Consider the following 24467-nt stretch of genomic DNA (forward strand, 5'->3'; position numbering starts at 1 on the left):
CAGCAGGGGTTGCCAAAGTCAAAGCTTTTAAAAACCTCCCCTGTAAACTTTGTACTACTGGATGTCTATGTGCAGCAGCTCCAGTGTTCACCTTTTGTCATAATTTTTGGATTAAGATTTAAAGTTGATCAAAATAAAACAGAGCAATATGCCTTTAATAGACTGTAAGAACGGGTTTACAGAGAATCCTGAGTGAAAAATAGTAGACAATGCAACCCATTGTCCACTGTCCTCCTTCCTATGAATGAAAGCCATTTTTTACAGCACAGTATCAGTTGCACCTGCTGGCTAACTGATGCTAACTGACATCTGCACAGGAGATAGTTGACAGGAACAGAGAGGTCAAAAAGTATTTTGTGTCATAAAACAAAGGAAATGTTAGTTAACAGCACACAAGGGCTCTTTTTTGCATGTGGCTATAGTAAATTGTAAATAGTGTCCAGTGTCCTGTGGCATAGTTAGAAAAATGAGGAAGGCTTTTCTTTAGAGAAAAGTACACAGTGGTTCAAACACAAATACCTGTACACCTGAAAACGGGCTGACCTTGAAAATGTGTGGGCCTTGAACTTCTCACAGCAGCCATTAATAATGTGAGACTGTCATAAAGAAATGCATTACAACAAAAGCTAGATAAATTTAGACAAATAAAAAAACAAAATCAAAAATAGGACAATAACATAAATACAAATAATAAAATGTATAAAACAAGTCAATCTTTTGGATTGCCCTACAGATCTTAACCTTTCCTACTGGTCCCTAGAATCACTCCTTGTTACGTGCAGCCCCAAGGTGTGTGTGTGTGTGTGTGTGGGGAGGGGGGGACTGAAACAGTTTTGTTAGACAACCCAGGAATTTAAAAAACATTCATCAGTAAATACAGTCCAACTTTCTGTGCACGTTTGCCTTATTATTTGGGGGAGGCTAAAGAAGTTTACCTGAAAAGATTTTAAAATGATGGAAACCTTCTTGATGACCACATCAAAGTTCAGTCTGATGGTTTGAGCAGGTATATGATGCAAATATTTACTGCACAGTTGCTGTATGTGGCACTCGTGTAAGTTTGTTCTCACACCATATCAGCGGTGACTGTGTGAAGTGGCACCATGCGATGAACCTCGAGTTGATCATAAACGGTTTTTAGATGGGAGTCAACCGCTCCTGGTAAATTTCCTCCCTGGTGGAACAAAAACACAGGAAATGAGCAATGGAATAAAGAACTGAAGTATTTTTTCCAGGAAATTCAGCCAGAGGAAATATCTCATCTTGGTTAACATCTGACACTGTGGAACAATGAGTACTTGTCATACTACAGCATTGCTGAATTAGCTATTATTCGTGAACTGTCACTGGATTATTTAAATTCAAAACCTAAAAAAGCATGATGATTCTCAGGCATCTGCTAAAGTTAAAAGAGTATCATTTTACGAACACACACACACACACACACACACACACACACACACACTTAGAATAAAAACAAGGCAGATCTGGAGATGTTATTTGTATTCATCCAGTGCCATCTGACTTTACTTTGTGGGAGGTTATGTAAATAACAGTGTTACTTGGGAAAAGGATCATCATTAAACAATAACTAGGGTGTATCCATTTGAGGAAGTACTAACCCGACTGAGTCTGTCTTCACATATTTGTATGTCAGTATACTGCACTTCTTGTTCTGTGTTTGTTAAACCTGCAAAGATACAAAGTCAGAGCTGAACATTCATATGATTCAAAGTGTTGAGCAAAAAAGATGATAGAAACGTCTAAAACTAGTATTTAAAATGAAAACTAGCAAACATTTTTAAAGAATAAGAACAAATAAGAAAGAATCTATAGAATAATGACAAAAGGTTTTCAAACACTCAACAGAGGTTGCTCATAACGCTGTTCTGACTATGCTAAACAAGATCGTACAGAACGTTAACTCCACAGCCTGAAAGAAATTATCTGTGTGTGTCCAAAAAATACCACACAGGCACAGGGAGAACAAGCAAACTCTACACAGAAAAGCCCCTGGTGAGCCAGGAACCCAGAACCTTCTTGCTGTGAGATGACAGTGCTAACCGCCGCACCACCATGATGCACCTTGTCCAAACTATTTTATGACCAAATACCTGTAAAAACATCAGCCTCATCTGTACGTTGTATTTGAACTAAGTAAAGATGCAAATGTATGTCTCTGTTGTTCCTCCTCTGAACATATATGTGATCAATCATGTGATAACTGGAGAGCTGCTGTTACACTTTGCTGTAGGTAAGAGTAGGTCACCTGGTGAGTGTATCATTTCATACAGTTCTCAAATGTAATTCAAAGTTTGATAAATATAGCCCCTGACCACCAAGAGAGTGGAGTGACATTTTCCCTGTTTTGTTTCGGTAAAGAAGTCCAGTGGTAAAATTACCCAGTAACTCAAAGGAAAACAGAAGGAAGTTGAACGTCTGCAAACATAAATATAATTTGTCATCTGATTTGTAGGGCTTGTTGTGTTGTGTGTCTTGCTTTGAGCAGCTTTGTACATGGAAAGCACCTAAGAAAACCAAATTCTACTTAAGGTCTACAATGGCCTTTCATCAACCCATTGGAATCATATTAAAGCAATTTATCTCTCATCTCCATTTACAGTCACAAAATGTGGAAAGTACCATCTATTCACTCATCTGGCCGTAGGGCTGAGTGCAGCAGCTTTTATGACACAAACAGATCCTGTCTGACATGACATGATGGCTGCTATGAAGACTATCTGTCTCATTTTGTTGCTCAGTGTTCTCAGTGGGATCATTCAAAATCATCTCTTTCATTCCACAGTAACGCTGCAGAGAACATTAAACATTATGATAGAGGAAATGCAGATGATGCAAAATCACTCACATTCCCACAACTAGAACACTCACAACTATTAATGCTCCTTAAAAGAAACATTTCCAATATTCCTCCTTAAAAGTAGATTACTCACACAAGAACCAATGTACTGTACATGTTGTATCTCTCACACAGTTTGTACACCACAGTATGATTATTTATGACTAGCTGAACATCAGAACTATTTAAAAAATCTTGGACAGTGTGTACATTTAACAGGATCAAAAATGGAATCAAACATTGAGATTAATAAACAGCTGAAGAAAATACCTGCCTTGTGTTTGTCTGGTTATCCTTTTGTTCTTGTCAAGACACTTCCACTTGATGAAAAAGGCAACAAGTGTAACAATCACAACAGACAGGATGGAGATTACAATTCCAACTGTATCTGTTAAACAAACAAAACAAAAACACTCAGTAGCAACAAACAGCCTTTAAGATATTACTGTTTAAAAATCGCTGCTAGAATTAGTCTTACGGTGTCTTTTGTGTCTGATGTCATCTGTGCTGTTTGTGTGGTTGTGTTCACACAATGTCTTAACAGTGACTGAAAGAGTTTTCTTCTCAGCAGGGCTGGCAGCTACACATCTATATGAAGAGTTGAAATCCTGCCTGTGTATAATGAGAGGAAGAGGGAGAGCAGAGCTGCTCTCGTTCAGTTTCTCCTCATCTTTGTACCACAACAGTGTAGTTTCTGCAGCTTGGTCCACAGCACACAGCAAGGTGCAGCTCTCAGTGCTCACACTAAGCCTCTTCACTGTAGGATCTGAGACAGGCTCTGGAGAGGAAATTGATGGGAGATTAAAAATGAGGGTTTCTGAAGCCAGACTTATCAAGCAAGACTGACTTTATTGTGGTGTGATCAGAGAGAGAGAAGCTCATTTTTATCTTCTGTTGTTCACAGAAATGTTTTTGCTGGTCCTTTCACATAGACTGTGAAGACCAACTACGTCTTCCTTCATGTATACCAGATATCATATGATTTGCATTAGTTTTACTACCAGAATTAGGCCAATTTAAAAGGTTCTCAGGAAAAGTCAGTGATGGCCGACATTGTTGATCCATCCAGGTAGAACAGACAACAGAAGCAACTGGGTTTACGAATGTTACTTGCTACAACGCGACATAGAATAAACCCACACACACAAAACCAGCTTCATGTTTGTGGTCCCCCACAGTAACTAATGTTTCCAATAAATGTCAGCTTCATCTCTGTGGTTGTACCTTTCATCCTCTCATTGAACGCTGCTGAGTACCAAATGAAAAGCTGTCACCCCAGGGTGCAGCCACAGAGAACCAGAGCTATAGACCAGCTGTTTCACATCAACACTTTGCTCTGTGTAGCAGTGGTGGAAATAAGAGGATCACCTTAATGCACCGCTTGTTGAATCTTCAAGTGCCTGGGCTAAACCATGCTAAACACTCTTATGAAAAACATGTCTCTGTTCCGGCTGTGTTCTGGCTGTGCCACGGCTCAGTCTGGGCTCTGTCACACTTTCAAGCTGTACGAGCTTGTAACCAGTAGCTCATTCAAATGTATAACAGATGCTTGTGGCTGTACTTGAATACGATACAAGCTTTTGTTGCTCCTAAATTTCTCTGTCTTCACTCATTTGAAATGTCAGTATAGCCCATCTCACAGCACAGCTGCTGTCATTCACCTGTACTGTTGTTCTGTTTGTCTGAAAGGTTGTGATGGTAAAATAATGATTTTATCTGCAGCAGTTTGGTCACGACTGCCGGCCAACATAGTAATTGTGACCTGTGATAAAATGTCATACTACATTTTCTGACAAACACTAGCTGCTACATTCTAACTTGTTCATTTCACAGTAAACTCGGGCCTAAGCCGAGCCTGTGTCTGAAATCACTCATTCAATCACTCATGTTTGAGTGATGACTGCATCACACATAAATAGCCATCATCTGTCTAACAGCAACAAACTGTTTACCTGTTAACGCTATCATACACATTATAATACACATTTTATCTCTTCGTTGAAGCAATGGGATGTCAATAAAAATATTCATATCCAGTACTTGTTCTCTTTTGTCATCGCACTTTGCCATAAAATGAAAATATTCTTATATCATTTCCCTAAATTCAATCAAACTGAAGTTTGAGAATGTAATTGTAACTGATTACATTTAGAGTCACCAATTATCCTAACCTGTATGCGGACTCTGGGAGGAAGCTGGGATACCTGGAGGAAAGCCACATAGACACAGGGGGAACATGCAAACAAACTTGGAACCCTCTTGCTCTGAGGCAACAGTGCTGACCACTGTACCACCATGCAGTGCCTTTTTATTGTTTCTTTATAATCCATTTTTCAAGTTATTGCAAACTGAGTAAGAAAAACTTAAATTACTTAAATTATAATTAATGAACTTTAACTTAGTTAAGAACATTTTCTAATCAATTATTTTACTTCGTCACCCTGTCAAGACACAATTCATCTGTAAATTAATGACAGCCCTCTTTAATTTGTGTAAGCAGTGCCCCACCTAAAAATGAAATCATACCCAGAGAGCAGCAGTAGGAGCTGATGTGTTAGTGGCAACCAGACCAGTCAGAGTTCAAATGAAACACATGAACAGTTAGATGGGATATGAAAGACAGACACATTCTACTTTCTGGCATCCACTGATAGAAAAAGAAAAGCTTTTACGAATGAATTTAGCTCATTCTATTTTAAGTTAGGATGGTGTTAGGACCACGTCGCCACAAACAGGGATCAGTTATACAGGCAGAAGAAAAGTGAACTCACCATGCACTGTGAGGTTATAAGATTTAGAGGAAATGGCATATATCCCTGAGTCAGCCCTCTGTAGTCCTGTGAGTGTAAAGAGTCCAGTGGTTCTGTTCCAGAGAAGTCTGTGCTTGTACTTATTATCCAGTATCTGGATCTTCCCCTCATTGACATTAGCAAGAATCTTTGGCCCAAGTGAAAGATATCCAGAGTCGATAGCAGGGACAGGCAGAGTGATGTTTCCTCCTTCAGTGCCTCTCAGAATCTTCACCTCCCCAGCGGCCGATGAGCTCCATACTGTGAAATACAGGATGATACAACAGTCAGCTCTGGATCAAAACCTCTGATGGAGGCCACAGTCATAACCTTAAGTTATGAACAGCATCACCAACAGCATCTGGACTAAGGGGATCCTGTCCTGTTTAACTTTATACAGAGCTATGCAATACACAATTCCACTTCAGCAATTCAAATTCAGTTCACCTCATGCTTGACATTCCATCTTGCAAATCAAACCCAGGGGCTGCTCTAGCCAAGGTCAATCTATTGAATTTATATGACAATATCCAGTAATAATTCTTCTTTTGATTATCCCGAGGATTAAACAGAAGTATTCACTGCTTTACAAATAATTCACTGTGTTAATTTAAACAGCTCAAAATTAAAAACACTTGGTGAAAGTACTCGCTGTACTCACATGTTCTTACTGCTGACGGATACACATTCTTGTGTGTGTGTTTTGTCTTTATTTGGAGACGACTGAGTGTGCACCAGCAAGCTATAAAAAACTTCTTGCTAGGTGTTCGGTAAAAATGAACTGCAAGTAAACCTATTATGAACATGCAGGATGCTTTGCCTCCAATATTTGCACATATATCTAATTTACATCTCTATTTGCCTACTGCCTGTGCCAGCTGCCAGCCTGTATTAAACCTGCTGCTGTGTTATCTGATCCTCATTCTGAACCAACAACATAAATCATCTCTTGATTGTCATTGGATACTTTGCCAGTCATACAACACAACAGATTTGCAGAGACAGAAGTTTAATGTTTTGGAAAGTAAGGACATACTACTATGGATGGCCAACCTCAGATAAGACAGACCAGGCACAGTAAAATCATATTTATCTCTTAAACAGGGCGCTGCTGCGTAGAGGAGGTTATTAAAGGTCACTGGTAATTTTGTATAATGGCTGGTAACTCAACACAGAGACAATGACTGCAACCTTCTGTGTTTACAAAGCAGCTCTGGACACAGGAACATATTTGAAGTCAATGACCTTCCTCCAGTTTAGAGGTGTCCATGTTTGGACACGTCATCCCACAACAAGCTGTGTACTGTAAACAGCTGTATTTTCAGTGATGATGATGGAAAAACCCTGTGCTGTTATTAGCTTGTTTACATTAAGGACAGCTCAGGGACAACTACAACTACAACTATTTTTCATTAATTATGAATGTATTTTAATGTCAAAACATTTATTTCACAATGTTCCAATACTGTATTCCCAAAATTTCTATTCTTTATGTCCTTTTTCATTTTACTTTTCTGTACAAATAACAGTCACTGAGCGTCATCTGGATCTGTTTCCTGCCTCAAATAACCACAGAGAATTTCCTGGTTACAGAAAAAGATAAACAAAGAAAAATCTGGGACTTTTTAAAAAAAAACAAAACAACGCAATTTCACTTTAACTTTCAGTTTTTGTATACTTTCAGATTTATTTTGTGTAGGTTTTCCCCCATGTAGACAGCATCTTTTCCTTTTCTGATACAGGGACTAGATGTCATGTTTACAGTTTTACTGTTGTTATAAGAAAGAAGACTCATGATAGATCAGAAATAACTCCAACATTAACTTTGGTGAGCCATAATGTCATTATGTCTCCAGACAGACACTCAGAAGATCTGAACAGATACACTGAAATGTTTTTGAGCTCAGCATATTTCAGAGAATAAGACTGAGTCTGAATAACAGACACCCAATAAGTGCCAGCAGCAGATCTTTTATAGAGAATATTTCCTCTCTCATCATTGTTATATTTTACATGTACTGTTTGTTTTAAAACCTGTGTTACATTGTCGATTGGAGTCTTGCCAGTGAGTATGAGCTACAATGCCTCTATAAAAATTTTCAGAACATTCATAACGTAAACGTAATGAGCAAATACATCAGTTATGGAGTTAATAACTTACCCATAAAAAAGAAAAGAACTCCTATCTGTGCTTCCATCACAGAGTTTAGATGGAGGCAGGCATCGTGTGTTCAGCAGCGTATTTCTCAGCGACTCAGCGGCTCGGAATCAGCAGCTCTGTGCCCGAAGCTTCCTCTGCGTAACAACGTCAATACCTGGACGAACAATTTCCATTCAAAATAAGAATAATAATATTTAACCCAACTATTAGTCTACTAGTCTTCACCGAGAGCCGAGCAGGGCAGAGCAGAGGGAGGAAAAGCAGAGCAGGGCGGAGCCGCAGGGTCGTGGAGGTGGTCATGGGCCAGGCGAAAACATTTGTGTAGATACTGGTTATGTGCAGGGTACAGAACTAACAAGACCTAAGTTTGGAGAAACGGTGTTAACAAACTTCTTACTGTCAATTTGGAAGATAAAATGGAGAGAGCAGCCACACATTATTCTACAGTCTACATACTTTATGCTCACTGTGTAGAATGAAGCAAAATATTAAATGAAATTATGGCCAGGGTCATCCTTCGTTTTAGTTATCACTGAGATGTGTCTGGAACCTGACTGGAGCGCCCCCGTGGTAAACTGAATTGAAGGGACATAGGTTCATGCCTGTATATTTCAGGTCCAATTCACTCTGCATGTCAGGACAAAGACCAAGCCATGAAGTCTAATGAAATCTCTGTAGAGGTCCATGGTAAAATTATGACAAAACACACATCAGTGAAACCAAATATGAAACCATTTCTAAAGCTGTAAGCATTTCCAGGAAGACAGTGACCTCAGAATTGTGAAAATTGTGATGTTTACAACCACCAAGACAGTTCCTGTCATGTCAAGCTCAGTGTCTTGCGTCTTGCATTAGCTCATGTTTAATGTTTTTTTCTTTGGTTGCAGTTTCTCCTGTGGTATTTTGGTGTCACTTACCTTACCTTCTCATTTCAGATTCTGCTTCCTGATTGTCTGCTCTGCCCTAATGTGTTGTAATCCATTGTGTCCCCTCTCCCAGTATATGTAGTGCTCCCTTCCCTCTGTGCCAGCTCTGTATTTCATCTTCTCCTTTCATCCTCTCGAAATAATGTAATCAAGACATTTCACTGTTAATCATCAGTTTTTTAGGTCTTCATTATAAAACACAAGGGAGACAACCATCACACTCCTACATTGGGCAGAATTGACTATTATTTTATAGTGAAAATAAATAATTAGTTTCCAACAGGTACTAACCCAGCCTGTTACAGCATAGAAGTAGCACAAAATGCTAAATAGCCAAAGGCAATCTGTAGTTATTAGCTTAATGTAGTATTTCCTGTACTACCACTGTAGTTACTGTTAAGAGTATTAAAGTTGTGCAACATTAAAGCATTCTCACTGCAGCATGATGTGTGTTCTTGGTTGAAAGCTGTCTGTTACTGAAAAGAAACCACACATTTTCCATGTCAGGTTTGACTGCAGAGTGAATGGGTAGATAAAAGAGAAGCTATAGTGTTGCTGTCCAGCCATGTAAGCCATCTCTACCACAGCTTGACATACACTGAGGTTGAAGCACATCAGAGACATCATCAACCACGGACAACTACTCGTAGCTCACTCTCATTTCTATGGAAACCATCCACAGAGAATGGTTTTCTGTCAGTTTCTCACGCTGAGCTTATTTTTAATTTTGATTCTCTTAACTGCACAGTAAGAATAAATGTGCTGTAGAATAATGTCTGGCTGTTCTCTCCATTTTATGCTCTGAAGATTGTTAACACCATTTCTCCAAACTTAAGTTTTGTTAGTACCGTATCCTGCAGATAACCAGTATCTACAGAAATAGTATAGATCTAGCCTATTTCCTTTACTATAAACTGTCCACTTGTTACTCCCTTATATCCCCATTTTCATGTTTTCTTCCACATCTAAATATCAGATCATAAAGTTTATTTATGACAAAAGATAAGTTCATTTCAGTTCTTCCAGTGTTTGTTTGTTTCATCTTCAGCCGCCCCTGGCCCATGGTAAGGGACCAAACAGTAAGGCAAAAAAGGTGTATACAAAGGAAAAATAGTGATTTTTTTTACAAAACTATTAAATTGGAAAAAATCAACTTTCCAAAATGCAAAATTAGGAAATCTAAAGAAAAACAATTTCTAAAAACTCAAACTCAAACTGAGGTCAACTAAACCAACAAACCCAACTGAACATAACTGAACACAACTGACCTAAAAAAAGGACACAAATGGAGGAACAAACACATACCTATATATCAAAAATGTACCTTAATGTCAACAGAGGTCTAAATCAAGAAACTGATTACAAAAACAAACTACCAAGAAACAAACAACATCAAAACTTAAAGTCCCAAATAAATGAATCAATCTGGATCCCAACAGGCTGACTCCCCTCTTGGCACCACCAGTTGGCCTCCTCCACTTCCTCTCTGACACAGTATGAGAGGCCCTCTTTATTGGGGGCACCTACCTTCTTGCCAGCTCCAGACAAACAGGTACAACAAAGAAACAGAATTAAAGCAAACAGAATTAAATGATAGACAGAATATTTGCCAAAATGTGTGCACACACTCAGACCAGCAACTGTCAAAACTCAATAAAGTGTGTGCTGTATGAAAACTACTGTTGTTACTTGAAGGAATGTCTGTGTGTTAACATGTGAAAAGAAAATACTAATACATGGTGTCCTGTGGTGTCCTGTGGTGTCCTGTGGTGTCCTGTGGTGCCGCCACCACACCCATGACCACCTCTGGCTCCACCCTGCTCTGTTCTTCTCCTCTCTACTCTGCTCACTATCGACAGCTCTCATCTAAGACTTCAAATACGTTGGACTGAATTTAGTTTTTCATCAAAACTTGAGAATTATTTTCTTTTTTATAGGTAAGTTATCAACTCACTAACTGATGTATTAGCTCACCATGTTTCTGATTGTTGAAGGCCATACTGGAGTAATCCTGAAATATTTCTGAATTTTGAGTGAAGCTGCTGGGTGACAGTACTGAAACTTTTATTAAATATTATTATTCTTATTTTGAATCGAAATAGTTATTGAAGTATTGACGTTGTTACGCAGAGGAAGCTTCGGGCACAGAGCTGCTGATTCCGAGTCGCTGAGAAATACGCTGCTGAACACACGATGCCTGCCTCCATCTAAACTCTGTGATGGAAGCACAGATAGGAGTTCTTTTCTTTTTTATGGGTAAGTTATTAACTCCATAACTGATGTATTTGCTCATTACGTTTACGTTATGAATGTTCTGAAAATTTTTATAGAGGCATTGTAGCTCATACTCACTGACAAGACTCCAATCGACAATGTAACACAGGTTTTAAAACAAACAGTACATGTAAAATATAACAATGATGAGAGAGGAAATATTCTCTATAAAAGATCTGCTGCTGGCACTTATTGGGTGTCTGTTATTCAGACTCAGTCTTATTCTCTGAAATATGCTGAGCTCAAAAACATTTCAGTGTATCTGTTCAGATCTTCTGAGTGTCTGTCTGGAGACATAATGACATTATGGCTCACCAAAGTTAATGTTGGAGTTATTTCTGATCTATCATGAGTCTTCTTTCTTATAACAACAGTAAAACTGAAAAGGAAAAGATGCTGTCTACATGAGAGGAGAAGTGAAAGAAGTAGTGAAATTGAAGTTTTTAAAAAAAGCCCTAGACTTTAAGACTCATGTCTAACAAGAGTATTTTTTATCCAGAAACAGGAAACTTCTGTCTCTGCAGATCTATTATGTTATATGACATGATTCATGTTACTCACACTTGGTGTGGTAACAGCATCTTGATGCATATTTTTAGGTTTCAAGTCTGTTTTCTTCCATGTTATATGTGAGCTACAGTACTGAAATAGTGGTCTGGGCTCCAAAAGACAGGCTACAGTAGATGGACTGAAGCTGCCACTCTGCTAACACGGTACCTTCTACTATGTAGCCTATGAAGACATATATTGAAAATCAAGAGCTTCACCTTGTTTGCCATATTGTTACTTTGGTTAGACCAGGCTTTCACAGGTTATAGGCATATGTGTAATTACAGTACTGAAATTATGCTCAAGTTCTATAGAAAATCAAGAGCTTCACCATATTTTCCACATTCCTTTAGCTAGACCAGGTTTTCACAATATATCAGACCCCACAAAATGTGCCTCTATATTCTGCTGTGAACTGATCATCATAAATCTGGAATACTTCCTTTACATAGTCACTGTCATGGAGTGCCAGAAACTTCTCCATCAGAGTCATGTTGCTCTCAAACAAAGCTGTACAACATGTTGTTTGACCAACAACATGTCAGAAGTCAGTGTTTATAGCTGTTCTGCACATCTGCACTTGCCATAGTGACAAACATACTGTCAAAATGAGTGACTCCTGGAAGGCATTCGTAGTGTTTTGTTCAGTTATAAAAATCCATCCTCGCACAGCTGGCCAATTGTGTACACCCTCAAGGTTATGACTGTGGCCTCCATCAGAGGTTTTGATCCAGAGCTGACTGTTGTATCATCCTGTATTTCACAGTATGGAGCTCATCGGCCGCTGGGGAGGTGAAGATCCTGAGAGGCACTGAAGGAGGAAACATCACTCTGCCTGTCCCTGCTATCGACTCTGGATATCTTTCACTTGGGCCAAAGATTCTTGCTAATGTCAATGAGGGGAAGATCCAGATACTGGATAATAAGTACAAGCACAGACTTCTCTGGAACAGAACCACTGGACTCTTTACACTCACAGGACTACAGAGGGCTGACTCAGGGATATATGCCATTTCCTCTAAATCTTATAACCTCACAGTGCATGGTGAGTTCACTTTTCTTCTGTTTGTGGCGACGTGGTCCTAACTCCATCCTAATCCCTAACGTGACCCTGGCAGTCCAAACATTACTCCATTATTTAGTCAGTGTCATTTTTTAATCTGATACACATCAGTGGATTTTCCAAAGTTATCATCATGATCCCACATGTTTCTACTAATAAAATGTTTGCAGAGTTTCCTTTAGCAAAATCAGCATTTTGAGGTTTTTTTAGCCTGAGCAGCAGAGATAATGGGGAACTGTTAAACTCATGAACACTCTCTAGAAGTAGGAGCCGATGTCAGTGTCAGAAACAGAGACTGGATGTCAGTGCAAACATTTATAAAACAGGTGTGTTATATAGTTATTGTTGATGCTCTCAGCTGGGTAATATACCTCTGAAGAACATCTGTTTTCCACTTACAGAGCTGGGAGTGTGCCACCTGAATAATTTCAGTGTCTAGATCATTGACTTTATTTTTTGTTAATTCCATTTCCTTACTCTGACTCAAATTAATTAACAGTCAAACTTAAAATAGAATGAGCTAAATTCATTCGTAAAAGCTTTTCTTTTTCAGTGGATGCCAGAAAGTAGACAACAACAGTACAGGTGAATGACAGCAGCTGTGCTGTGAGATGGGCTATACTGACATTTCAAATGAGTGAAGACAGAGAAATTTAGGAGCAACAAAAGCTTGTATCGTATTCAAGTACAGCCACAAGCATCTGTTATACATTTGAATGAGCTACTGGTTACAAGCTCGTACAGCTTGAAAGTGTGACAGAGCCCAGACTGAGCCGTGGCACAGCCAGAACACAGCCGGAACAGAGACATGTTTTTCATAAGAGTGTTTAGCATGGTTTAGCCCAGGCACTTGAAGATTCAACAAGCGGTGCATTAAGGTGATCCTCTTATTTCCACCACTGCTACACAGAGCAAAGTGTTGATGTGAAACAGCTGGTCTATAGCTCTGGTTCTCTGTGGCTGCACCCTGGGGTGACAGCTTTTCATTTGGTACTCAGCAGCGTTCAATGAGAGGATGAAAGGTACAACCACGGAGATGAAGCTGACATTTATTGGAAACATTAGTTACTGTGGGGGACCACAAACATGAAGCTGGTTTCGTGTGTGTGGGTTTATTCTATGTCGCGTTGTAGCAAGTAACATTCGTAAACCCAGTTGCTTCTGTTGTCTGTTCTACCTGGATGGATCAACAATGTCGGCCATCACTGACTTTTCCTGAGAACCTTTTAAATTGGCCTAATTCTGGTAGTAAAACTAATGCAAATCATATGATATCTGGTATACATGAAGGAAGACGTAGTTGGTCTTCACAGTCTATGTGAAAGGACCAGCAAAAACATTTCTGTGAACAACAGAAGATAAAAATGAGCTTCTCTCTCTCTGATCACACCACAATAAAGTCAGTCTTGCTTGATAAGTCTGGCTTCAGAAACCCTCATTTTTAATCTCCCATCAATTTCCTCTCCAGAGCCTGTCTCAGATCCTACAGTGAAGAGGCTTAGTGTGAGCACTGAGAGCTGCACCTTGCTGTGTGCTGTGGACCAAGCTGCAGAAACTACACTGTTGTGGTACAAAGATGAGGAGAAACTGAACGAGAGCAGCTCTGCTCTCCCTCTTCCTCTCATTATACACAGGCAGGATTTCAACTCTTCATATAGATGTGTAGCTGCCAGCCCTGCTGAGAAGAAAACTCTTTCAGTCACTGTTAAGACATTGTGTGAACACAACCACACAAACAGCACAGATGACATCAGACACAAAAGACACCGTAAGACTAATTCTAGCAGCGATTTTTAAACAGTAATATCTTAAAGGCTGTTTGTTGCTACTGAGTGTTTTTGTTTTGTTTGTTTAACAGATACAGTTGGAATTGTAATCTCCATCCTGTCTGTTGTGATTGTTACACTTGTTGCCTTTTTCATCAAGTGGAAGTGTCTTGACAAGAACAAAAGGATAACCAGACAAACACAAGGCAGGTATTTCTTCAGCTGTTTATTAATCTCAATGTTTGATTCCATTTTTGATCCTGTTAAATGTACACACTGTCCAAGATTTTTTAAATAGTTCTGATGTTCAGCTAGTCATAAATAATCATACTGTGGTGTACAAACTGTGTGAGAGATACAACATGTACAGTACATTGGTTCTTGTGTGAGTAATCCACTTTTAAGGAGGAATATTGGAAATGTTTCTTTTAAGGAGCGTTAATAGTTGTGAGTGTTCTTTGTTCTAGTTGTGGGAATGTGAGTGATTTTGCATCATCTGCATTTCCTCTATCATAATGTTTAATGTTCTCTGCAGCGTTACTGTGGAATGAAAGAGATGATTTTGAATGATCCCACTGAGAACACTGAGCAACAAAATGAGACAGATAGTCTTCATAGCAGCCATCATGTCATGTCAGACAGGATCTGTTTGTGTCATAAAAGCTGCTGCACTCAGCCCTACGGCCAGATGAGTGAATAGATGGTACTTTCCACATTTTGTGACTGTAAATGGAGATGAGAGATAAATTGCTTTAACACTGTAGCATATACAGATGTACAAGGCCAGACACACAAAACAATTATAGCCAACTACTTTTTTTTTTTAACCTTAAGTCTGTTCTCATAGTGTTTCTGCATACTTAGGCTGTGTTTTCTTGTGCCTCAGATATCACTATCACCTTATACTCCTGACATCAAGCTACGTCCAGCTCAGTTCATCTGCTACCAGTCTGGATTCAGCTCCAGTCTGCCTGACTTGTTCTGCCGCCACTGCCATTCCCAGCTTGGCTCTGCCAGTTCATCAGATTTCTGCCGTGCTCCATCGAAACCATTACTCAGCCCACTGCTCAGCCCAGAGCGTCCAGCTCTCACCCCTTCACCCAAACCCATTTCTATGTCAGCAATAAATGACCCTTTAAACTTCCATCTGCCTCCTGAGTTTTTGTTCTGCATTTTGGGCCCACGAGAGAAGTGACTGTAACATTCCATCAAAAATGTATTCAAGAGAGTCAGCAAAATGTTTCAGGCACCATTAGGCTTATATAAAGAATCGGTGGAGACAAATGATTGTGCAAGTTTTCCAGTCAGGTTCCTTTTAAACCATTGCAGAAGTAGAGGGGTATAATGATATGATGTAATTAAAAGAGCAATAACTGTAAAAAAAAAAAAATGTAGAAAACATGATGGAAATTCAGCATTTATGTTTATGTTTCTTTGGTGGATGGCAGTACAGCTTGTGGCAATCCTTGGTCACTGGTCTCACAAAGCTGGTTACCAACTGGATTAATTAACCCAGGGTTTATAAATCCAGCCACAAGTCCTTGCAAGAGAGGCAGGGTTCGAGACAAACAGCCAGTCATATGCAACATCACAATACAGTAACCACATAATAATAGTATGAAAGGTTTGAATGTATTTTATATTTATATTATATTGTATTATGTATTTTATATATATCTATAAGCCTTTCTGTGGGCACACAGCCACACACATACATGCACTAACTTTAATTCACTTCAGACTAGTTTAACCTTCCTGCCACTTCTACAGTCTCCACTCACTCAGATTTGGAGCCCAACACAATTCATAACCACTCATGGCTGCAGAGGGCGCTGTTGTTCAGCAAAGTTACATTCTGTTACTTTAAATAATGCCAGCTGTCACCACTGTGACTGACCTCACATTATGTACCCACCATCAAGCTAATGTAAACACACAATGTTGATGCAAGGAAGTTATTATCATGGTTTTTGTAATAAAAGACTGATGCAGAAAACCAGGAGCCACTGTCTCACTCACAGATTGTGAAGCAGTGTAAAGTGTGCCAACAAAACTGAGCAGTGGAGCTTCTTACTGGCAACTAAGGGCGCCATTTGTAGCTCAGCTTCCATTCAGGATATGTTACTTATTAACAGCATATTTAGCGGCTGAACAAGTCAGGCAGACTGGAGCTGAATCCAGACTGGTAGCAGACGAGAACGGAGCTGGACATAGCTTGATGTCAGGAGTATAAGGTAGAAGAAAGGTAGATGGCTGGAGCATTTACTGCACTGGTAAACAGAACGTTGTGGCAAAGACTGAGGGATGAGCTGACCACAGTTCATTTTGGCCTGCTGTGTCAACAGTCAACTTGACCAGTGATTATATGCAGCAATGCACATAGCAACCGGATCCCTTCCTCTCCATCAGTAACATTCAGCGTGCAAAATGGAGGAGAAAAGCTCTTGCTGCTAAATGCTGCAAGATAGCATCGTGTTTGTCAGTTAGGGACCAGATAAGATAGAAATACTACCCAAAATGTACACACACAACATACCACATGAACATGGCTAATTGTTTTGTGTGTCTGGGCTTGTACAATGTGTATATGCTATGATTGGTGTATTCTTAGTGAGTTTTTGAGGGTTCACCCCATAGCCATAGCATGAAAGTTAAGTATTCAGATAGCATGTGGGAATTTGTCTATTTGGAACAAAAACATAAAAAGACAGATGTGAAAAGATGCATCTTAGTCTTAACAATTACTTTGCTGTGACAGTGTGTGACTATGGTTGAGTCTGTCTCCTGTGTTCTTCTTGCTGGTATTTATGCACTTCAGCCATGAGACTAAAGAAGATCTAACTGATTAACAAAAAGTTGACTCATTTGAGTTGCCTTCAGCTATTGTCAGCTTTCAAAGCAATAAGCTTCAGGAGCAGCAGCAAGTGGTGCAGCTAGTGTTCTGCAGAATGAAAAAAAGAAGACTGCCCTACATTTTGTGCTGAGGTTTCTTACAAGATTCACTCTCTTGAAGGTAAAAGTTGTTGGGGCTCTATGCAGCTTAAAAGGAATAGAGCTGCAGAGACTGTTCAGGGCTGAAAAAACAGAGAAAAGATGAATGACAATAATGAGTGTGTGGACTTGTTGATATGTGTCTTCTTACATTATAGATTTAATTGTTCAATAACATGTTAACACACGTTTCTTTTCTCACGTAGTCTTGAGGGTTCTGTCAGCCTATTTATTTCCAAGTGAGCTTCATCTACATGTAAAAGTCAAATCAGCTGTGTTAATGTTAGCTGCCACCCCCAGACAGTTAACGACAGGACTGATGGTTTGGGAAAGTACCTCCTGTTGTTGATCAAACACAATGGCTGTAATCCTTGATAACATGCTGTAACTGACACTGTACACTAATAGAGTTCTGGTCAGTGAGTCAGTGTGTACATACACCAACTAAATTCAAGTCTGGGAGTCAAACAAAACAGCATCAACTCTACATAACCTTCAAAAAGGAAGAAGAAATATAAACACCACACACACACACACACACACATGTCAAAGAACTGCTTACAGGTATTTTCAACACCACCTGAAAGAAGCTTTTATTCTCTTACTACCCTTTCATTCCGCTTTGCTTTCATGCTTGTTTTGATCCGTGCCTTCTGTACCAGGCCAAAACAACCATGAGGAAAGCAGTTGGGTGTGGGCAAGTGTGGGCTTGCAGAGCAAAAAGACATGGAGGTGTAGAACTGAAATCAGAGAGCATTGATGGGAAGGACAAACCTCTCTGTTTCTAACAGCCAAGCTCAGCCTCTCTTCTCATATCAGTTGTTCTGTGGTCTCTTTAGTATGCAGTTAAACTGTCAAACCTGAACCAAACAGTGAAACTGTGGGCTGTAAAAGCCAAGCAGTGAGCTATAAGACACTCCAAGGCTTCATAGAGACATTTAAAACAGACATTTGATTTATTGTGTAAAAAATAATACTGTATTATATAAATAGATCATATAATACAAATATTGATTGAATTTTACATTTTGGTATTCCACTATTTCAATCTCACACATAACCAATAAATGTGACCACCATTACTCTGGATCATGTACTCACCACTGTCTGCCATATTTACAGATTTTACATTTTACTTTACATTAGCATGACATTTTATTTTCCTTTAAACTGTGCTCTGTAGGTCACATTTGGATTTAATGTTTTCCACAGTGGCTGTTTGGAGATTTGCAACACACATGGTTAAAAAGAAGAAGCTAAGTAACTAAGTAGCTACATACTAAATACAACAGTAAGTGAATGCATCACTGTTCATTTTCAGCATTGATGCGGTCACCTCAGTAGTATGTTCAGTCTCCATGATGGTGGCTACATAATGTAAGTAAGGTCAGTAACAGTGGTGACAGCTGGCATTATTTAAATCAACAGAATGTAACTTTGCTGAACAACAGCGCCCTCTGCAGCCATGAGTGGTTATGAATTGTGTTGCGCTCCAAGTCTGAGGGTTAAGCAGTTTTCATGTACAGAAAACAAAGACTAACAAACAAGTAAAAAAGTGGAAGGCAAAAGTAAAGTCACACAGCTTAAAAGCTATTTACCAGCGGCTGATGAAATTACCAGCTGACACACAGCTCGTACAAACACACACAATTTGTGAATGTGCTTGGGCACTTCAGATGCAGGGCTGTCTACCTGCTTCACAGAGAAAAGTCAGCCAAAAGTTTACGTAATCAAACAGTGTTGAGACTTTGCCTGACAAGTTAAGGTCTATGATGCGTTACTACAGTGTTACAGAGGAAGTGAAGGTTTTGCTCATACAGCATTTTGAGTTCAGTTTATTTGTATTTGGCCATGTTGCAGCTTATGTAAATGGAAGAGGTTGTACCTCTTCCTCCTTGTCTAAAAATGTATTGAGAAGAGTTTCCACTCAGTAGTGAATACTACATTAGTGATTTTTTTTCTCCTTTCTGCTCAGCGTGAGAGTCTCTACTGCATTTAACTGTCATCAACTGACATACTGACAACTTGCTACATAAAAAAAAAGCTTTCCAGCAAGTCTTATAAATCACTCTTTACATCACAGATGGACATATGTCAACCCCAAATGTCTGATCATCAGGCCGAAGTATCAGTGTTTTGTTTAGTATTTATTGCTGGTGCATCATGCTGCACTGACCAGTCACCACCTGTCAATCTCATGCTGTCCAAACCTGTATAAATGATATACATTATTTTATTCACTTGTTAGTGAGATCTCCATTCTAAAACAGCTGGACGACAACAACTGGAAGTATTTTTGTGACTGAAAACACACTTTCTACCTTTTTTTTTTTTTTTTAATTTCCACTGAAGACTTTGTGTTGCTCTCGTTTTGGATTTGATTTTGTACATAAGCTATGGAATGGTTATGGCTGTAGACATATTGAAGAGAAGTAGAAAAGAACTTTCACCCCTGAACTCAACAGAGACTGTTCATTCTTCTTTCCAGTGCACACATTCTATTAGTGATTAAGGATTAATACACAGAATTATACATTATTCTTAACCAGTTACAGTCACTGGATCAGTTACATTCCCAGACCATATTTAATAACTCTGATGACAAAGACAAGTTTGTTTAGGAAACTTTGGCATAAATTGAAATATTTTACAGTATTAAGAAGCTACAAGTCTCTCAACACATTTTACTGATGGTTTAAGTAAACTGGTAGTACAACATCCCCCTCTTGTGTCTCATGTCACTATGACATCCAAATTGAGTATCACTGACCTTGCGGTGTCCTCAAAGTTGTAATGATAAAGCAAAGGTGATGTAATATTAAACATGTAATAACAAAAATGCTGAATGTAATAATAAAGAAAAGCTGATGTAATAATAAGAGAAAGGAGGTTGAGTCACAAATTCATTGTGACTGTGAATGGACATTTCACCTGTGGGTTCCAACACTTCACTTTGGTAAGGAATTTAACATAAGTTTAACTTACTGATGGAAAGCATCCAAAACCTAGTCATACACTGATTTATGTACTCTACAAGAAACAAATGTGTTCTACAGCAACAAGTAGCATTCAACCTCCGCACACACACTGTTCCCAGCAGTGTCTTAGAGATAGAATCAACAGACATTGTGATTTTGATATTAAGGGTGACACCTGACAAAGAAGGGTTTAGTGTAATAAAATCTGCTTTTGTATTACTGTTTCTGATTCATTCAAAACACATCAAGCTCATGTTCTTATCAAAGCTTTGGTCAAATTCTTTGTTCACTTCATTGGCTTCAAGATTTAACTGATCATGAGCATCAGGTCTGCATATGATCATTACTCTACAGATCTTTCCTTCAGATTGAGCTCCTCGGAAAGGAATGGATCATTGGTAGAGAGGATGGTGATCATGTGTGAACTTGCTTCTGCTCCTTTGTTTCGCACCATGTCGATCACGTGTCCGGCTTTCTCTGCCCTGGGTTTGGCTCTGGCTGCCTCACGCTCAGCATCAGTTAGAACTCCACGTTCCAGGAGTTCATCCAGCAGTTTGTTCAGAACAGGATTAGACACTTGGTCGATGAAGTCTGGCCGAGCCTGTAGCAGCTTCTCCTCTGCTGAGGTGTTGCTCTCTATCCTTGGCTGCTTTTCATCTGGAGAAGGTGGGCCTGAAACAAGAATTTGATTCAACAATCAGCGGCCATATATCGACAGAGACCAGCTAGAAATGAGACGAATTTCAAAAAAACACAACTGGTGCACTTCCATGGTAAGGAGACACAGGCTGCTGTGCTAACATCCTTTGCTACACAGGCTATAGAGACATTGTGTCAGTCTGGCTTTAAATTTTTTCCAACTTTCCCAGCCTCTGTGGCACTTGCTTTACTTATGTTTTATCTGAAGCCTGTTATTATTCTTATCTGGAGTACTTGTCATTCACTCTATATAAACACTATACTATATACCCAAAAATATACTACAAAATTACAACAACCCCAAAAATGTAAATTAAAAGAGAGTTGTCTCAAAGAAGATGTTGAGAAAAGGTCACACATCCATCAAAAAATACAGTGGCTTCACAAGTTATTCAGAGACATTTGTGTTATAGATTTAATGTAAAATAAACTACAATTTACATAGACTACACAACAGTAACAATACATGAATACATGCATCTAAAAAATGTATTCATGTACATCATGTGTCTATATGTGTCGCTATTCTCACCACATTTGAAGAGTACGGTCTAGACCTGCTCTACATGAAAAGTGCTTTGAGATGACTTTTGTTGTGATTCTGCGCTATATGAATAAAACTGAATTGAATTGGAAAAAGTATGCATCACTATTTAAAAATCTCTGCTATACACTCAGTGTTTCTGTCTTTACCAGCCAGATGAAGAACATGCTTCCAGACTTCTATCTGTCTTTGGTCTTTCATCATCACGGTCATTTGTTTTATGCTTTTTGTCAGGATGATCTCAAACGTTGCATGGTAATTTGGTCCATAACCTCCAAAAAACAGGGCACGCTGAAATGAAATTAGGTGATGTTTTAAAAATGTTTAAAATGATTGTACCTGTATTATGTATAATGCTCATATTCATCGTCTGCGGAAGTTGTGTCTGATACTCACCTCAGGCTGTATATGATAGTCCCCTGGGTCACTGTGGACGCTGTAATTTTGAAATTTGTGGAGGTGACACAACGATGGGGCCTCTATGAACTCAGAATCATCATGTTGTGCTTTTACCTTAAGTGATATCAGAACATTTTGTTTTGAGTTTTACAACTTCCAATAATCTAATTCAAAAAGAAGTAAATCTGTTCAGTTTCACATGCCTCTTATCCAGTGCTTTTACGGTGATGACACGTAGACTAAAGATGCATTTCTATGAGTATTTAAGCGTATTGATGGCCACTATAACTTAAGGCTCTACCTCATTCACAGGCACGTTGCTTGCCAGCAGAATGAAATTGATGATGACGATGCCTCTGAATCTTGGTCGCAGGAACACAAGGATACGTCCATTTATTGGTTTGGTCAAGAAGTTCTTAAACCTCTTGATGATGTCCCATACAATGCCAAAGCAGAGAGGTGAGGGATGTCCACGACCACGTGGTTTCCGTTATCTCCAGTGGTTGTATGACGCTCATGCCATCGTCGGTGATGTGGACAACAGAGAGGCTTTCAGCGACCAGTGCTGTGAATATACAGTAGAATCTAGCATTAGCCACGTAACAGTTTCATGTTATTTCCATGTCAAAACACTATGCCAGAATTAAGGTGAAGACAAAAAAGAAAGTTCTATTTTAGGTTGGTTTGATGGGTGATTCCAAGGCACAGCAGTATTCTTACCAGGTTCTGGTTCACAGTGTGGAGAGGTACAGCTTAGAGATAGACTCCTGAGGACAACTGATTCTGAACAATGGTCCTCCAGGTACCTTGTTAGCGGTTGGAGGAGCATGTCATCCCAGATCAAACACTTGTACGTGACCTCCCCTTCATGAGTCACATTGAACACCAGCCCAGTAAAAGAACAATGGAACAGACCTGAACCAGGGAACTTGAACCTGTACAAAACACAGTGATTTAAAGGAAAATACGGATTTATTACAATGTGGATCTTTTTTATTCATTCGTTGCGATTAATTAGAACACTATTCTCACTGTGGTAGAATTTAGTGAAATGCATATAAATATTTCCTGAATCACTGTATAATTGGCCTAAAATAATTGTAATAACTCATGGGGATCACCGCAACCTTTGATGCGAGACTATTTAGTTAAGAGGATTGTAGTGTGTTGGTGTTTAAGATAAGCAAACAACTGTTCCTACTGAAATGTGTTACCTGGGTGTTTTGTTCAAAACCTGTCACACAATTTAAGTAAGACAATTTACCATTTAACAGTGGGAAAAAGTTAGTGACAAAGAGTTGGATCTTTCACTTTGCAGTCCCTCATCATCACTGCTTTGCTTAAGGACATAAATCTAGGCAAGAAGAGTCTTGGTCAGTGAGGTAACTGAGAACCCAGCGGTCACTCTCACAGAGCTTCAGGAGTCCTTTCTGAAGCCTCAGAAACAGGAGAACCTGCCTAAAGGATGACCATCTCAATCAATCAGGCCTTTATGGTAGAGTGTTTAGATGAAAGCCACTTTGAGTAAAAGGCATGTGAAAGTGCAGTTAAAGTTTGCCAGATGACATTTAAACAATTCTGAGAGTATGAGTAACAAAGATTCTGATCTGATGAGAATAAATTAAACCCTCAGGGCAGAACTCCAAGCAATATACCTGGTGATCACCTTGCTGAAACTTTTCCTATGGTGAGGAATGGTGGTGCAGCGTCACGCTGTAGGAGTGCTTCTTAGTGGTAGGGACAGGTCTGGTCAGAGCTAAGGGAAGGTTGAATGCAGCCAAATTCAGAGAGAAAGAAGCCTGCTCCACGGTGCACATGACCTGAAACTGCTGGAGTGGCCTTAAGACAAGTCTTTGACTGTCCTTGAGTTTATTAGGACTGTCTATTGACTTCGATCAATGTTCTTCCTCTGTATGTTTTTGGGGTGAAAAAACAAACTAATATGTGTCATAGTTGTGTTTCATCAATCTAGCAAACCTCAGTGTTTTTAATGTGCAAACCTCATGTTAAGTTTCCTTGATACATAATAGATCATGTTGCATTTGCATACTTGCTATGAGGAGGCCGCTATAAAGGAGATGTGACATTTTCTAATAGAAGCTCCTTCATGGATCCTTTGGAGGATTTGTAAACTAAGTTAAAATCCATTTGACTTTCATCAAGTCACACCCCATTTTTTATACCATTTATGACCAGAATGTTTTTTAAGCAGTAGCCATTCACTGTATTTACATTTTGTAATTACTTCTGTTAATATCATTTCGACTATTAGTGGCAATGTCCTCTATTCTCGCACTGGATTGAATTTACCTATCTACGCATTGGGATTCCCAGGAAACAACATTTTAAAGTTTTTAACCACTTAACCTACACATGGGGACAGATTTGTTGGTATCCTGACAGCATTCTGAAGCAATGCTTCATTCCTCCTGAAAAGTGATTCAGTTAAAAGTAACGGTCTCATATAT

At 39.2% G+C, this 24467-nt stretch overlaps 2 protein-coding genes across 3 annotated transcripts; one reads left to right on the top strand and one right to left on the bottom strand.

Annotated features, from left to right (window-relative positions):
- Positions 1–740: 740 nt before the first annotated feature.
- On the bottom strand, positions 741–8112 carry LOC108894777 (uncharacterized). Of its 2 annotated transcripts, none has more exons than XM_018693382.2 (6): positions 7811–8112; positions 5632–5910; positions 3339–3638; positions 3131–3248; positions 1623–1690; positions 741–1174 (listed from the first exon to the last, which is right to left on the bottom strand). In XM_018693382.2, the coding sequence occupies exons 1-5, from the start codon at positions 7845–7847 to the stop codon at positions 1654–1656; spliced, it is 771 nt and encodes a 256-aa protein (XP_018548898.1). In that variant the 5' UTR covers positions 7848–8112; the 3' UTR covers positions 741–1174; positions 1623–1653. The 2 variants fall into 2 exon arrangements, with proteins under 2 accessions (XP_018548898.1, XP_018548897.1); XM_018693381.2 differs by having other exon boundaries at positions 743–1174; positions 3135–3248.
- Positions 8113–10835: 2723 nt separating this feature from the next.
- On the top strand, positions 10836–15583 carry LOC108894776 (uncharacterized). Its single transcript, XM_051068277.1, has 6 exons — positions 10836–10992; positions 12326–12604; positions 14091–14390; positions 14481–14598; positions 14856–14865; positions 15275–15583. Exons 1-6 carry the CDS (start codon positions 10956–10958, stop codon positions 15581–15583), a joined length of 1053 nt encoding a protein of 350 aa, XP_050924234.1. The 5' UTR covers positions 10836–10955.
- The last annotated feature ends 8884 nt before the right edge of the window (positions 15584–24467 follow it).

This window comes from Lates calcarifer, unplaced genomic scaffold (assembly GCF_001640805.2).
Source record: "Lates calcarifer isolate ASB-BC8 unplaced genomic scaffold, TLL_Latcal_v3 _unitig_3848_quiver_2117, whole genome shotgun sequence".
In the NCBI taxonomy this organism is placed as follows: Eukaryota; Metazoa; Chordata; class Actinopteri; family Centropomidae; genus Lates; species Lates calcarifer.